We start from the raw sequence: 16230 nt of genomic DNA on the forward strand, positions 1-16230 counted from the left end.
AAGGATTTAAAAACACACAACAAATCAGCACGACTACAAGCGCATCGGAAATGACAACACCGCATCTCAGCGACTACACCACAACATCTTGCTGATCTCTTCAAAGAGCATAGACCATCACCCAAACTCCGGTCATCATCGCAGCGGCTTTTGGCTGCCCATCGAACAAAAGGCGGTCACCGCATCGCACGCTTTCAGATGCGCTTCTGTGGCCGTCTGGAATGCTCTTCAATGCGATATTAGGACGTCATTAAAGAAATGCAGTTCAAATCTAGATTGAAAACTCGTTTCTTGAGAACTGTTTTTTGTGTTTAGTTTGTTGTCTTTCCCCCAAAACTACGATTAGAATGATTGGCTACATACGGTCCAAAAGAAGTTCAAACATACATACATCTTTGCTTGTGCTATTCCAAAAACAAGCACGTGTTCTACACCGGGAGACTGACTTCATTTTGGACAAACCGCCATAGCGCAAGGAATGTCACTGGGATGGCAGGCAGATGAAGTCACTGGGCATCGAACACGGATGGTCGGAAACACTAATTGATGTTCTGGCCTCTTAAGGCAGAAAAACTAAAATAAAAACCTCTGGCTCACAAGTTCACGTACGCACGTGTGTGTCGCCTTTATCACAGTGCGGGGTGCGTCCTGGGACGTGGCGGTCAACGCGTAAGCATCGCGTGGTTTGCTCTCAAAAACCGTTCCGCTTAATTTACGACCTCAAAAAAATACTCTGGCCACACTCTGGGGCCTGGGAAACGTGCTCACTTCCGTGCAGCAAAAAGAAAAAAAGGGAAAAGCGAACGTGCACACATGCAGAGGGGTCTCTGCGTCACAGTTTATTTTTATTTGTATGAATTTTTTTGGAGGTTTTTTGCCAACCCCCCCCCCCATCCCCTCCTCCCCAAACACTCCCTCCCGACAAATTGTCGCACAATCATCGTCGTCCTTCGTCCGTCATGCTGAGCTCGAGGTGCGCGCTGACGTTGCTGCGTTATGCACGGGCGTTTGAGCCGGGTGAGTCAATAATCAACCGCCGTTGTGGGGACTAAGTATGTTAAGACTATTGGAACCTCATTTGCCAAAAAAAAAAAACAATGATCATATTTTTTACTGGCAAATGAGGTTCCAATGGTGTAAATGCTTACCCTGAGCTCTCGTACTCTGATGGTACATTGTCTTTGAGTTGTGCGCCTTTTGGCGTCATCTGGTCCAACCCATGTGAGACTAGGCTCTAAGGAAAGCTGTCTCGGGTGTGGACCAATCAACTTCAAGAACAGTGCATACATTAGAGTTATGTTTTTTGTTTGCATTATGGCTGCAGGTATTGTGGTCTATGCAAACATGACTCCTTGTAAAAAAAAAAGGTGTCAGTTTTGTTTCCAGATAGAAGGGTAAAAAAACAATTATCATATGTTAAGACTATCCACAAACACGCGACGCCTCACAGGAATAACTCACCACGGGTTTGGCTGCACATTCTCTGACTTCCACTAAAGGACCCGAAGCCTACATCCTAACTCTGTACTTGCTTCACATTTAACTGTTTTTTTCTTCTATTCTCGAACGTTTTTTTTGGCTTAACATTTTCAGAATTCTCTTCCACCCCCACCAATTTCCTCCCACTTGTGCTATCGGCGGCACACCGTCAGACAAAGTGCCCAAATAAGATCTCTCAAAGAGCTGTGCAACCCATCGTGTTTGGAGAATGGCCAATGGAAGCCGATATCACAGTGCTGCCTCTTAATGTAGCCATCACATATTTATAAATGGTTTTGACAATTCCTTTATATTGTGTTTTTTAGTTCTTGGTTTCGTATGAGCCAGGATGACATCATCAGTTTCCGCTGAATTTAATGTCTTTAAGCTGCATAGAAAAGCTATGCATAATGGCATTTGATATTCAATTTTCTTTTCTGGAATCTGATTGATGGACTACAGACCCATAATATTCTCATCACACGTATTTCAACTCTTCGCGATAACCAGAGACAGCTAACTACATGTTGGCCGATCCACAGATCTTTCAGCTCACCAATCTCAGTTTATAGATTAATCTATGCATCCTGACACCCAATAGTTTCCATGGCACGCCTTTGTAAACCCAACGGTACAGACTTGTTTCCAATATATATATATGTATATTTTAGCCTGCAACTGGTCCCCATTTAGAACGTAAGATGCCCAAGAGATTACTTAAAACATCAGGGATCCTCAAGAGGTCATTTCCACATCCACGATTTGATAAATGCAGCTTTCTTGTTGCATATTTTCCCCAATGTCCTCACCCCCCACCCCTCCCCCTCCCCCGAGGTTGTAAAATTCCACGAAATGCGATACTCGTTTTCATATTCTTAGGTTTTTTTCGGTAAAGTCACGTAGGTAAAAAATTTTAATTAATAAAAGTAAAATAAAAATAAAAATCACGACGTTTCGGAGGCAACACAAGCAGCCGTCCTCAGGTGGAGAGCAGGTCTGTCTACTCGACAGACCAAGAACCAAGAAGATGAATCCCTGCAGTCACGAAAGCTTTAAATCGAAAAATCTTTGCTCATTTGTTTTAGTTTTTTGGTTTTTATTGCCCACATAGCAAAGAAGATTACTAGGACACCGACCGAAATAATTACGTGCGGTATTTTCAACTTGCCGTTCCGTTGACCGCTCGAACCGCCGATGCAATAAGATTCTTGAAGCCCTTGAAAATTTGACGAGAAACACTTCGGTGTTTGCGTAAAATGAAAGTTGAATCAAAGAGAGTTGGAGCGCTTTTCGCCGACTGCTTTGGCCACAGGAATCACATTGTGGTGCGAATCGAGTATCTCAACTTGTGGGATAAACACTCTTAGTCTTTCCCTCTCAAACACATAGTGGGGTGGTGAAGCTAAGCAAATGTTGTGGAAATTCGACATTCCTATGTTGATGACCACAACAATTACAATAATGTTGAAAATGTACTTTTAATAATAGCAAGGCAATGTGCCTCCCTGAACAGGCAAGCAAATTTGAAGTGCTCATCTTCAGCGGCGGTCCTGAAACAGCGATGGAAATTTCTCATTCCCGTGGCTGGAGCCAATGTGCCCATGGGAAGAACTGCCGTTGACGTCCCACACATTTTATTGATCGCAGAGGGAAGAATCAACCGCCAATTGGGATTTGACCTCGCAACCTTTGGATTGCTAGTTGAGTGCTCTAACCGCAGTGCACGGCTCCGTCACACTACTGCAGGGACACGTGTTTGTCGAACACGTGTTTGTCGGACACGTGTTTGTCGAACACGTGTGCCTGCAGTAGCATGCAGATACACGAGACAAACACGTTTCCCCGCAGCGGCGTGCAGATAAGTTAGACCAGGGGTCGGCAACCTTGAACAGAAGAAGCGCCACCTTTGACCAAAATAGTTCCAGAGCCGCATCACACGCACAGCTACTTGTACACAAACACAGCAGATGACAACACACATTATGACTTAAATAAACTAAACAGGTCGTGGAATAAACCGCATCTATTTAGTTTATTGGCCTCCTCAGTTATTTTTCGATTTAAAGCTTTCGTGACTGCAGGGATTCATCTTCTTGGTTCTTTCGGTAAAGTCACGTAGAAGGGAAATAATAAAATAATAAAAATAAAACATAAGAAAATAATTCTCACGACGTTTCGGCCACAATGCAAGCAGCCGTCCTCAGGTGAAGACCAGGTCTGTCGGGGAGACAGACCTGGCTGCTTGCGTTGTGGCCGAAACGTCGTGAGAATTATTTTATTATGTTTTATTTTTATTATTTTATTATTTCCCTTCTAAGTGACTTTATCCTCAGTTATTCTTCAACAATACAGTTTGACTGGTGTTATCACCGAGACATTCCACAGCGACCCATTCCCTGCCATATTTACTCAATTATCTGTACGTTGAAATTGTATGAAAACAGCCACATACGGCTCCAAATCCACAGGCTGTTCACCCCCTGCGTTCGAGACTGACCACGTGTCTGCATGGCAGTGTGCAGACGCGTGGTTAACACCGACAGCCCGCAACGGACCCGAAAGGTACCTCGCCGCGTGTGTGCGCGCGGGCTCTCACCGCTCGCATGCCGGGTGACGCTGTGGATGATGGTGTGCAGGTTTCGGCTCAGCTTTGCGAGGTCGTGCTGCACCTGCAGCTGGATCATGTCGGCGACGCTCACGCTAAGCTCCACCTCCTGCTGGAAAGCTGCATCACAAGCGTCACGTGCGCATGTTGTTAACACAGACGCAAAGGTCCCACGTGCAGCCTCAACAGACTGTGGGGTCAAGTGCTGTTAGCGAGCACCTATGAAGGCCGGCACGGCACACAAAGGGGTGGGTGGCCAGTACTACGCACGGCCACCTTTGTCTCCCCAGTGGCGATGTTTACACACTGCATCAGGTACTCATTTGAGGCTGAGTCGACCTAGGGGAGGCCCAGGACCGGTTTCAGATAATCGTCACTGGGGTTGGCCGTGAGCGGGAATCGAACCCGGGTCGCTGGGATCGTAGAGCAGCGCGCTAACCGCTACACCACCGCTCCCCACTTATACACACACGCATGTGCAACAACAACCGCCATTCGCCACTAAGTGACGGTGACGTCACCACGGCGCTTGTGCCAGGCTATGTGCACGTTAAGGCTACATATGCACACATACTCACACATGCAAGTGTATGTGTGTAAAGGCAAAACTCCTCTGTGTAGCCTACATTGACTGCTGGGGAAAGGTTCAGTTAGTGAACACCTATTTAGGGCAGAGCACAGCACGAGGGGTGTTGTGTACCAACACCACATCCAGCTGCCTTTGCCTCCCCGGTGCTTTAAACACCGCACCAGGTCCTCATTTAAGGCCGAGTTTATCTCGTGGAGCCCGATGACCAGTTCAGGTAGCCAGTGACGTGCGGTGAGGTCAATGGCTGGGGAGGCACTGGCTAGTATCACAGCCAGATTCACACACTGAGGGGGGCGTGACCTCACTGAGGGGGGCGTGTCCTCACTAGGGGGCGTGGTCTCACTGAGGGGGCGTGTCCTCACTGAGGGGGGCGTTGGACACATCCCCCTCAGTGAGGCAGATGTGATAGCTGCCTCCCCTGGTGCTTTTTCATTGCAGTTTCATGACGAGACCAGCAAGCCTAAATATCTTTATACACACTACGTGAAATAAGTTACCTGGAGTATGATAGGCGAGGACATGAAATGAAGGGGTCTACAAACATTACATTGGTGACATACTGAGATAGTAACAGGCACGCGCTTATTGCCCGCGCTCCATCCAGTTTCTGAGGGGTTGCACAATGAGAGGGGAGGCCGAGCTCATCGCTGCCTCACCTCTCATCTCTTCCTGTATTTGCAGCTGAGCTCTACAAATTTGGCGATATAAAAATTATTGGAATCGTACAGAAATCTGAATTTTTAGTTTATTATTTTTTACTTTTCGTAACAGCTATTTTCATTGGAGTATGACGATTGAGGCTGTGACTGCCCTGCCTCCCCTGACCGCACGTCCCTGGTGGAGTACGTGAAACGCCAAACGCCAGCGGGGCCGCGTAGCACAGGAGGTGCGCAGGTGAGGAAGGAGTGGGCAGGGTAGCAGACAACCTCACCCTGAAAGGTGAGCTCAGGAGTCAGATGCTTCGTCTTCTCAAACGCGCTGCACGCCACAGCTCCGCCCATCACCTTCGTGAGTGTCTCCACCTGCGGTCACAGTAATAATAATAATGATGATTAGCTATTATGAAGATTATAACACGGCTTTGTTTTCATTGAGTGATGTCCGTCTCCCATTGGTGGTCCTGTGATCCAAACGTGATGGCAACATTAATAAATATTAAAAACCACCTCGATTCTTGCATCACATAGTCTTTGTAAATTATGATAATACGTTGCATCTTTGTGGGTGGGTGAAAGATGGTGCAAGTAATGGATTTTGATGGTAGATGATGGACCACGATGATGATGATGATCACATTGACGACAGGATCAGTTGACCATTGCCAGGATTTTACAACTTTCATACCACGAACCCCAACACTGCAGCTAATGAGCTCACCCAGGTGATAATATTAACAAGTACCTTTCGATTTAAAGCTTTCGTGACTGCAGGGATTCATCTTCTTGGTTCTTTCGGTAAAGTCACGTAGAAGGAAAATAATAAAAATAAAACATAATAAAATAATTCTCACGACGTTTCGGCCACAACGCAAGCAGCCGTCCTTCCCGACAGACCTGTTCTTCACCTGAGGACGGCTGCTTGCGTTGTGGCCGAAACGTCGTGAGAATAATTTTACGTTTAATTTTTATTATTTTATTATTTCCCTTCTACGTGACTTTACCGAAAGAAGCAAGAAGATGAACATGTACCTTGTTTATTAATTTCAATTTGTCTGGCAAGTGTTGAAGAGGAGGCCAAATATCCTATAGAGGGACTCTCTCCAGCTCCTTTTAGTGGACGACACTTTTGCAATCAGTGGCGTATGCAAGAAATTGCAGGCCTGCATCTTTGCCTTCCCATATGTTAATGTTCTATACGAGCACTGTAATGAGTCAAAGGATCTCAGTGCAACGCATTGAATCTTCTTCTTTCGTATGGCCGATGTAGATGCAGAGCAACAGCTACCATTTCACATTCAGGCGGTCAGGTCAGAAAACCGGCTCAGGAGTGGCCAAGTGCATCGCTGTGATGTCTCCTTCGTATTTGTGGGTCGGGTGTCGCGTCTTTATACGTCGTACGGTCTCTGTTCTGGATGACCACATGCATGCAACTATGCAGCACCTTGCCATTGCTCTCGGTCGTTCACAATCTGGCAAAAGCAATACATGTTTTGGCGATACTTTGATGATAACGTCGTTGTTTTTGAATTATTATACGCGTTCATAAAACAGCGTCTCCCTTCGCTATGATTTTATCATGAGAAAAAGACCCCAGCATTATTTTCTAATTACAAATAAAATAACAATTAGGAAGAGGAAGGAATGCGATGATGCATTCCTTCTCGAGTACAGACTTGAAACTATTTTATCAGTCAAGAACATGTTCTGATAATATTTGTATATATTAAAGCAGATGCAGCATTGCTTAGATACCAACACTGTGCTTAACAGCAGAACTTGGCGATTGGTAATTACAATTGCCATTTCAGAAGCTTGATCTCAGGTATGTAGCAATTCTCCCACTTGCGACTTGATGAATGTTAACGATTCTTGGTGACAATTTGATTCAAGAATTAGTCACATAAGTGGTGAATGTAGCACCCAGAGCGGGTTCAGGGGTCATATGAACTCAACATATACACTGCACACACGTTTGTCTGCCCAGGTGGCTTTAGCGTGGGAGCTCACGGCTCGCAATCGGAAGGTTGCAAGCTAAAAATCCTGCTTGGGCGTTGACTCAGCCAATCATCCCTCGAAGGGTGAATAAAATACGTACTAATTTGCCAAGAAGTCAACATTGGGTTGTCCTCATGTAAGACTCGGCCCTCGACACAGGAATGTGGAATTTCCACGACTGGCTCAGGTCTGTGAACAAGGGATGAACACCGCCTCAATTGCAGACTTGTGCAAGAAATCACTTTGGCAAAAGAAACCATTTTTTATGTCACACACACAACTCAGAGCAATGATCATGAGCATTAGAATCTAACTTAATCGATTAATCTGTGCATCTTTACAGGTATGCCGAATTAAGTTATTTGGTCAGTGAGCATATTGGGTGTAGTGTTTGTCTTTGCACGGTGCGTAAAAACGCGCAGCTCTGATTTGTCGCTGCTGCACTCCTTCCAATAGTCGAGCCACCAACGAAATGTACCCTGCTAGTAATGGAAGAACTCCACGACTCCAGGAATTGGCCCCGAAGCTTGCCATAACGCAAGGGACCGTGGTCAATTACAGCCAACGTGAGTTGAGCGTGGACAATTAGACCCAAGCCGAAACATAAAATTTACAAAATAATGTTTAAAAATATTTTTTATATTTTTTATGATAGAATATAGTATTGTCATCAGTATGACATAAGTATACCAAGTTTGCAGTGGATACCACATTGGGAAGTGGGTAAAAATTGAGTTACAAGATTTGACGATACGACAACAACAACAACAACAACAACAGTGAGTTAATAGAAAGCGTGTCATAATAAAATAGCAGCACGTGAAGCTGAGAACAACAAGGATATTGCCTTAAAAATATATATATATATATAAAGTCACAAAGGTGGAAAAGTTTAATTGGAGATGCAGATCGCCCTAACAGAGGGGGCCGGCACGCTGCTGCTGCTGCTCAGGAGCCGCATGTGGCTTTTTACGGACAGCTTCGTGACGTCATGTACGTGTGTATGTGTAGTGACGTAATTTACGTGTGTATGTGTAGTGACGTAATGTACGTGTGTATGTGTAGTGACGTAATGTACGTGTGTATGTGTAGTGACGTAATTGTACCGTATGTATGTGTGTATGTGTGGCCTCAAGGTGCACATGACCTGCAACAAGCGTCGTGGTGACGTCACCGCTACTTAGTGGCGAATGGCGGTTGTTGTTGTTGTGTGTGTATGTATGTGTGTATGTATGCGTCCGGCAAAACAACCTCCTACCTCCTCGCGGTGCCGGACGGGCAACACTGTCGTGGGCAGTGCTGTGGGGGGAGGGCCAATGCCCATTGGCCTCTCCCCTCATGGCGTCTGTGACCACCACAGTGGCTAAACGGGGGCTCTGGACGGGTGCGAGGGGCTGGTAACCCCTCCACCTTCAATTAACCACCACTAAACTACGAATTAAACATAAACCTGTAATTAATAAGCTTGTGCCGGAGGCCCCGGGGGGTCAGGCTTTTATGACGTCTCCTGGCCAAACCCCATTTGGCGGAGCCAGGAGATTGAATTTTAACCCTCGGGGCTTCTCCAGAAACAACGAAAAACCATTGCGGATGGCCACGTGGAATGTTCGAACGCTCACTGCGGAGGAGAGGCTGCCACTCCTCTGTCGGGAGCTGGACCGGTACCACCTGGATCTCTGTGGCATTCAGGAGGTCCGGTGGACCGGTTCTGGCTCCTGCCACCATGAGGGGTGGACAGTCCTCTACTCGGGGCAGGAGACTGCCAAACAACAGGGTGTGGCTCTTCTTCTGAACAAAAGAATGAAGGGGGCGTGGGAGCGTGGCGGTGAGGTGTGGGAAGCTGTAAGCCCCAGGATACTTTGGGCTCGCCTTCCCATCAACCAGAGGCGAGGAGTGGTGGTCGTGGTTACTTATGCCCCCACCGAAGACGAACATCCGTGGAGGGATGCAGGCAAAGCCGATGAGTCGGACGCTCTCTATGACCTCCTGTCACAGGTGCTGGCTAAAGTGGCCACTCGGGACAGAGTCATCTTGTTGGGTGACTTCAATGCCCGAGTTGGTCATGATGCTGGCACCTGGTCTGGAGTGATTGGAAGGCATGGGCCAGATCAGCTCAATAATAACAGTAGGAGGCTGCTAGATTTTTGTGCAGCCCATGGGCTTGTAATTACCAACACGCTCTTCCGGCATCGGCGCATCCACACAACATCATGGATGCATGCCGGGTCCAAGCAAGAACATCTGCTGGACTACATAGTGACGGACCAGCGGATGCGAGCCCATGTCCTTGACACCAGGACCTACCGTGGAGCTGATCTGCCCTCTGACCATCGACTAGTCATCTGTAAGATGCGCCTGCCATTCTTCCACTCCGGTGGTGGGTGTACACCCAGGATCCCATTCCAACCAAAAGTGGCCTGGTCTAAGTTAGCTGATGAAAGTTGCAAGCGAGAATTTCATCATCGCTTGCAGCTGGGGTTGGCATCGTCCCCCACTCCACCTGATGTCGAGGGTAAATGGGCAAGGTTTAAGACTGTGACTCATGCAGCTGCAATGGCTGCTTTGGGTACGTGGTCCAGACCTCCCCGGGAACCCTGGCTGACGGAGGAGGTATTCAGGTTAATTGAGTAAAAGCGACAGGCCCACTCTCATCGCCTACAGCATCCCACGTCAGAGAATGAGGAGGTTTACCGCAGCCTTCGCTCGGAGGTTCGGAGAGCCGTAAGGCGCTGTAAGGATGGGTGGTGGTCGCGGGTTGCTGAGGAGATGGAGTCTGCCTCAGTGGCCCGCGATCACAAATCACTATTTAACTCCATCAAAAAAGTAACCTGCAGCGCCACACCTATTACCATCATTAGAGGAAAAAACGGTGATCCAATCTCTGACCCCCAGGAACTGGTTTGCAGATTTGCTGAGCATTTCTGTGAGGTCCTGGGGGAGGGAAAATCTCTCAGCCAGGAAAACATCATGGCACAAAGTGGGGATAACCCTGCTGAGGCTGCGGTGCCTCAAATATTGGAAGAGGTCACCCCCTGTGAGTGGCTGGCTGAGGTACCAGCTGTTGAGGAAGTACTGAGGGCGATCCGGAGTCTGAGACCAGGGAAGGCACCGGGCAGAGATGATCTCCCAAGCGAAATGCTGAGGGAGGGTGGCGTTTGTGCACAGACTGCCCTATATGACATCATAACAACAGTCTGGACCACTGGACGGGTTCCGCAGGACTGGAAGGATGCCCTGGTGGTCCCCCTCTTTAAGAAGGGGGACCGTACCGACTGTAACAACTACAGGGGCATCTCACTCCTCAGTGTGCCGGGTAAGGTCCTGGCAAGGATTATTCAACATCGCCTTGCTAGGCACGCTGAGGAGAGGCTTGCGGAGCCCCAATGCGGTTTCAGGAAAGGGCGGTCCTGCACAGATGCCATATTTTCTGTCCGTCTGCTACAGCAGAGGTGTAGGGAATTCCAAAAAGACCTACATCTCTGCTTTATTGACCTGGTCAAGGCCTATGATACCATCAGTCGGACTGGGCTCTGGGTTGTTCTTCGTGCTTTCGGAGTCCCTGACCCTCTGCTCACGATCATTAAGGACCTTCATGATGGTGAGCGGGCCCGGGTAAAACTACGTGGCCGGGAGTCGGAGCCTTTCCCTGTACACCTTGGGGTGCGACAGGGATGTCCTCTGGCTCCCACATTATTTAACATCTATTTCGACTGCGTAGTTCGTGAAGCCTTCAATAGCTGTACCGGGGGAATTACCATTTGGTACAGATATAATGGGAGGCTGATCGACGCCCGGGTGCGATCAAGGGATGGCTCCCTATTGGTCAACCACGTTATGTATGCCGATGATTTGGTAATAGCTGCTCATTCAGAAGAGGAGTTGGAGACGCTGCTGCTGAGACTGGAGCGTGCCACTAAGAGGTGGGGCCTTACCATCAGCCCCACCAAAACTAAGCACCTGCCTGGGTATTTTGTACCATCGGGCACTCCACCCCCACAACTCCCAATCGGTGATGGGGCAGTTGTGGAGAGAGTGGAGAGTTTCCCATACCTGGGCAGTGTGCTTATGACCGGCTCCAGTTTATCAGCAGAGGTCTCACTCCGAATCAGTCGAGCGGCAATATCTTTTCGTCGGTTGCGTAACGCTGTGTGGAAGCTACCTGGTCTGTCGCTCCGCACGAAGCTTCAGGTCTTCTCGGCCACGGTCATTCCCTCCCTTCTCTACGCTTGCGAAACGTGGACCCCCCTAGTGGAGCATCTTCGCCGGTTGGAAACATTTAGGCTGGCCTGCCTACGATCCATCCTGGGTTTAACCAGGCTGGATTGTGTGAGGAGCTCACAAGTCCTTGAAAGATCTGGGCAAAGTCCCATCAGTGAGCTCCTCCGGCAGGCAAGGCTGCGTTGGCTGGGTCATGTAGCCCGCATGCCCAGCCACCATATGCCTAAACAGCTTTTGTTCGGCTGGATCGAGGGGGCTAAACGGGTGCGGCACGGGCTAGAGAAGAGATGGAGTGATGTGGTACAGGAGGACGTGGAGCTGAGTGGACTTGCCGATGACTGGTACCAGCGGTGTCAAGATCGGCCTCAGTGGAGGAGGCTCGTGAAGGACGCTACTGGGCAGTTGGAGGCAGTCGCCCTCCAACAACAACGGAGGGCGGAGGAGCGACGCTCACAACAACGAGCGGAGCGCCGGGTGGCTAAAGCACAGCAAGTTGGCACAGTAGGGGGCACAGGTGGTGCATCAGCCAGTCGTCTCGGTCATCTCGGTCAGTCGACCCGTGGCACCTGGGTCTGCCCCGTGACCTCCTGCCAGCGGGCGTTCGACACTTCACGTGGCCTCAGGGTGCACATGGCCTGGCACAAGCGTCGTGGTGACGTCACCGCCACTTAGTGGCGAATGGCGGTTGTTGTTGTATGTATGCGGTAGTGTAGCGTTTAGTGCGCTGCGCTACGAACCCGTTTCCCGCTCATGGCCAACACCAGTGACGATTATATGAACCGGTCCGGAGCCTCCCCTAGATCGACTCAGCCTCAAATGAGTACCTGGTGCGATGTGTAATCATCGCCACGAGGGAGACAAAGGCGGCCGGACATGGTGCTGGCTTCCCACCCTCTGGTATACAGATCCGGCCTTCATAGGTGCTCGCTAACAGCACTTTCCCCAACAGTCTGTTCAGTCTATACGGGGGATGTTTGTCTATCTTTGTGTATGCACATGCATTGGGGCTCTTGAAATGTTCAGTTCTGTAACGAATTCGGGAAAAAAAAGGCTCTTCTTATTATTTTAGTTTCCGAACCCCCTGCCCTAACACAACACATAGCTATGCCAGGGAGCGTGTCGCTGATTAATGAACTACTCCGGTTTAAAATATGACTGATATTTAAAAATGCATAAAAGCAGGCTGATACTTGTCTCGCAGTCCCTAAGAGGTTCATGCGTGGGTGGGTGAAGGAAATGTTCATCTAATCTTTTCCCTGACCTTGAAACTAAAAATTTGCAAGAACATCTTGGGAAAAATGTGTGTACATAGGTGTGCAAGCGAGTGTACGCAAGCCAGTGTTGCGTGCGTGCGTGTGTCCCTAGGGCGCCGGTGGCATGACGGTTCGCATGCTGCGCAACGAACGTAAACAAGCCTCGGTGTTCAATCCCATGCCGCGATCAACATTGGTGCAGAGTTATATTTTGAATCGTTCCCGGGCCTACCCTAAATTCAACTCGGTCTTCAAATGAGTACCCGGGTGCGGCACACAAACTTCGGCACGGTGGAGACCAAGGTGGCCGAGCGTGGTGCGGACTCCGCTACCCCCCTCTCGTGTCCAAGTTGCAGGTCTACAAAGGCGCTCGCTTAAAGCAATTGCCCCCAACGGTCCATGTAGGCGACACAGAGGATCTGTGTGTGGCCTTGCTTGTAGCGAGTCGCTGTAATGCCCAAACCATCAAACAACGCATCAACGGCGAGGTGCGCCATCGCTGTAATCCGTACAGCGTCTACTGCCACCTTGGATTGGATGAAGGACCTTCACATGCAGCTATAACATCTGTACAAACCGTTGCTTACATGCCATACGAAAGAAGAATAATTCAAATGATCGTGGGCTATTGGCCCGTAAATCTGCTCTATCACCCTCACCAGCTTAATGCAAGTCTACACGTCCCTATCGTCAATCGTCTTTGTCGGTGCTCATTTGTCAGTCCTGAGCTGGAAGAGAAGGTTAAACTCCGTATTAATATGGCATCGAGCCAGACGATGAAGATGACAAGCACTGCCTTAGCAAGTGCTGCTCGTGTAAAATTAGAGACGAAATGACAGGGCTGAGCACAGCCTGGGTAGGATTTGAACTCATGATCTCGCAACCAGCTGCCGGTTGCTATACCCACTGAGCGGGGGGCGCTGCGGTGGTGAGACATTAACTACCTCGCCTGGTATTCAGCAGGTCGTGGGTTTAATCCCGACCCTGACGCCTGTATATTTGTAGTTTGCATGTTCGTGTGTATTTTTCTCCAGGTCCTCCGGTTTTCTCTCTCCACATTAGAAACATGCGTTCAGACTATTTGATTGTTCTAAATTTCCACATGATAAGCCCACTTCGTTGAGCTATCATTTGTGGGCAGGTCACTTCTGAAAAAACTATAAGTGGGCCTTACCTGTTAAAATAAAAATCGTTTCGTTTTAGTTTAATATCCCGGGAAGTTTAATATCCCGGGCAGTTTAACGCAACCGAAGGCAAATCGCCTGACCACCGTTGTCACCTTTCAAGATTGACGTCACCTATCCCAATAACACAGAGAGTTCAGAAACTCACGTTTCAGCTGTATATTCGACAGGTCAAAGAGACTCGCCGCGGAGACACCAACACCGCGCGATCACATCCCATTTACAATCGCGCTCCATCGTCTTGTGTGCCCTTACGTCAGACCCATCATCAGTGTACCTGCGCAAAGAGGTGCTCCAGGCATCCCTGCAGCCTCTCGTGTCGGTCCATGGCCAGGCTCAGGGTGTCTGGCGACTCCTCACCTGGTGACAGAAAGAAAGCAGAATGGGATTGAGAAAGACAAGCCAGTATCATCTCATCCTATGGAGAGGGTGAAACTTTACAATACAATCCTGCATAAAATTGCATTATATGAATAACCTAAAGCCCTATAGGATTTCCACGGTCAAAATTATTATTTTACGGAGGTCAAAGGTTATTAGTGATCGATATTGAATTATGAATAACAAATATCCCTGTTTCCTTCCAGTCGGGATGATCCCTTAATCGACTCTGCATGATGAAAATTACCCAATTCGTATGACTGACTCACAGATTATCTATTTTACAATGTATATCTAATGATCTATTTTACAATGTATATCATTTGTATATAATTATAAACTCTTGCTGAGAAATGTTTGCTTGATTCTTGAAGGCGTTTAAGGAATCTCCTGACAGGGTTACAATTGTCATTATTCTCTGGACTTTCGCTGACGTCAGCAGCTCAAATGTTTACTGTCATACCACCTATTCATACCCTTCATTGTGTTCATGTTGTGTCTCTGTGATGTTCTCGTAGCATTATTGACATTAATGTGGTTTGCGATGTTTAGCGTTTTGAGATGTAATTCACGCGAAATTACGCTATTTAAAATAAATGCATTACGATCATTATTAATCAGATAAAAAAAATTATAAGTACACGGATAGGCAAGTAACCGATTTTTATGCGATAAAATGTTAAAATTTAAAATCATTATAAATAATAAGACGCGTGGGTAATGCTAGAGAAATATGCGCTTAAAATATTTAACATACGTTCGTACAAATTGGTGGGGCTTAAAAGCATCCGAAAGGTCTGAATGCATAATGATGGCATCAGCGTGGGAAGTATACATCTGAAGCCATCTCTCTTCACATGCCAGCCAGTACCACAATCACGTCACAGAAATCTCAATAACTTGACTTGGAAATATGCAAACAAATAACAACTCCTGGAAAACGTTCAAAGCATGAATGCCAAATCTCGATAATCTGCCGTTTATATTTCTCCAGCGGACCACCGTCGCACACATACTCCCGGTTAAATGTATCAGGAAATGGATTGGGCTGATGTGGCCATGAGGCTCACAGAGCCCATAAGGCCCTCGCAAGGGCACTGAACTGGCACAACTGAAATCGTGGGCTTCACAAAGTCAGGCAGCCACCCACGATCAAACCACATTCTCAAATGTAGAATACATTGGTGGTCTCAGCCCATTCAATAATGTGTACAAAAAAAACACATTGTGTGCTTTTTGACTTCATTTAATTGGGGTTTTTAGTCAGTTTGGGCGGTCATTAAATTGATGCATTTCACATACCCAAGCTTCCTTTGAAAAAAAATTACATGATTCATTGCAAGTGCTGCCATCTGGGTTAGACAGGAGCCATCAAGGAGACGCAAAAAGGCATTCTTGTGATGTTGTCATCATCATTATCTGCTATCGTTCCCTGATGAACATCTCATCAAGGTATGATACCAGCAGAGAAGTTTATGCCATTGCAATGTGACCTGATGTGGGTGAGGTTTGTAAAGACGGCCCTTAGTTAAAACTCCGCTGGATGAGGTCCTACCAACAGCGTGGCGGGTCATGTTGGTTTATCACCACGCTTGACCGATCTGGTCAGAGTGGGTTGGTGCGTTGGGGTGCGTAGATGGGAAAGCATAGAAGTACGGTCCAACAGTGGATTTACTACACTGCCCTCTACTGTATCCCCGCAGCCGTGAACCACCTTTCTGTGCATGGTGGTCCCCATTCAAGCAATATCTAGGCTCTACCCTCCTTAGCTACCGAGATCTGATGAGATTAGGGCCATTTGGCAGTTGGTGGATCGTATAATTCAGCTATAATTGGTGACCAAAAGGAAGTCACTGCAGCTGTGCAC

The 16230-nt window shown here is 47.8% G+C and overlaps 1 protein-coding gene across 5 annotated transcripts in view; it reads right to left on the bottom strand.

The window, feature by feature from the left end:
* LOC144724950 (phosphatidylinositol 3,4,5-trisphosphate-dependent Rac exchanger 2 protein-like) overlaps positions 1-16230 on the bottom strand; it is a 210747-nt gene that overhangs the window by 47528 nt on the left and 146989 nt on the right. For all 5 annotated transcript variants that reach the window (XM_078604290.1, XM_078604292.1, XM_078604291.1 and 2 more), the window contains exons 29-31: positions 14260-14342; positions 5605-5695; positions 4076-4204 (exon numbers count right to left, since the gene is read on the bottom strand). In XM_078604290.1, coding sequence (XP_078460416.1) covers positions 4076-4204; positions 5605-5695; positions 14260-14342 — 303 coding nt within the window. The remainder of the gene's footprint in view (positions 1-4075; positions 4205-5604; positions 5696-14259; positions 14343-16230) is intronic.

This window comes from Lampetra planeri, chromosome 22 (genome assembly GCF_965212315.1).
Source record: "Lampetra planeri chromosome 22, kcLamPlan1.2.h2, whole genome shotgun sequence".
Lineage (NCBI taxonomy): Eukaryota > Metazoa > Chordata > Hyperoartia > Petromyzontiformes > Petromyzontidae > Lampetra > Lampetra planeri.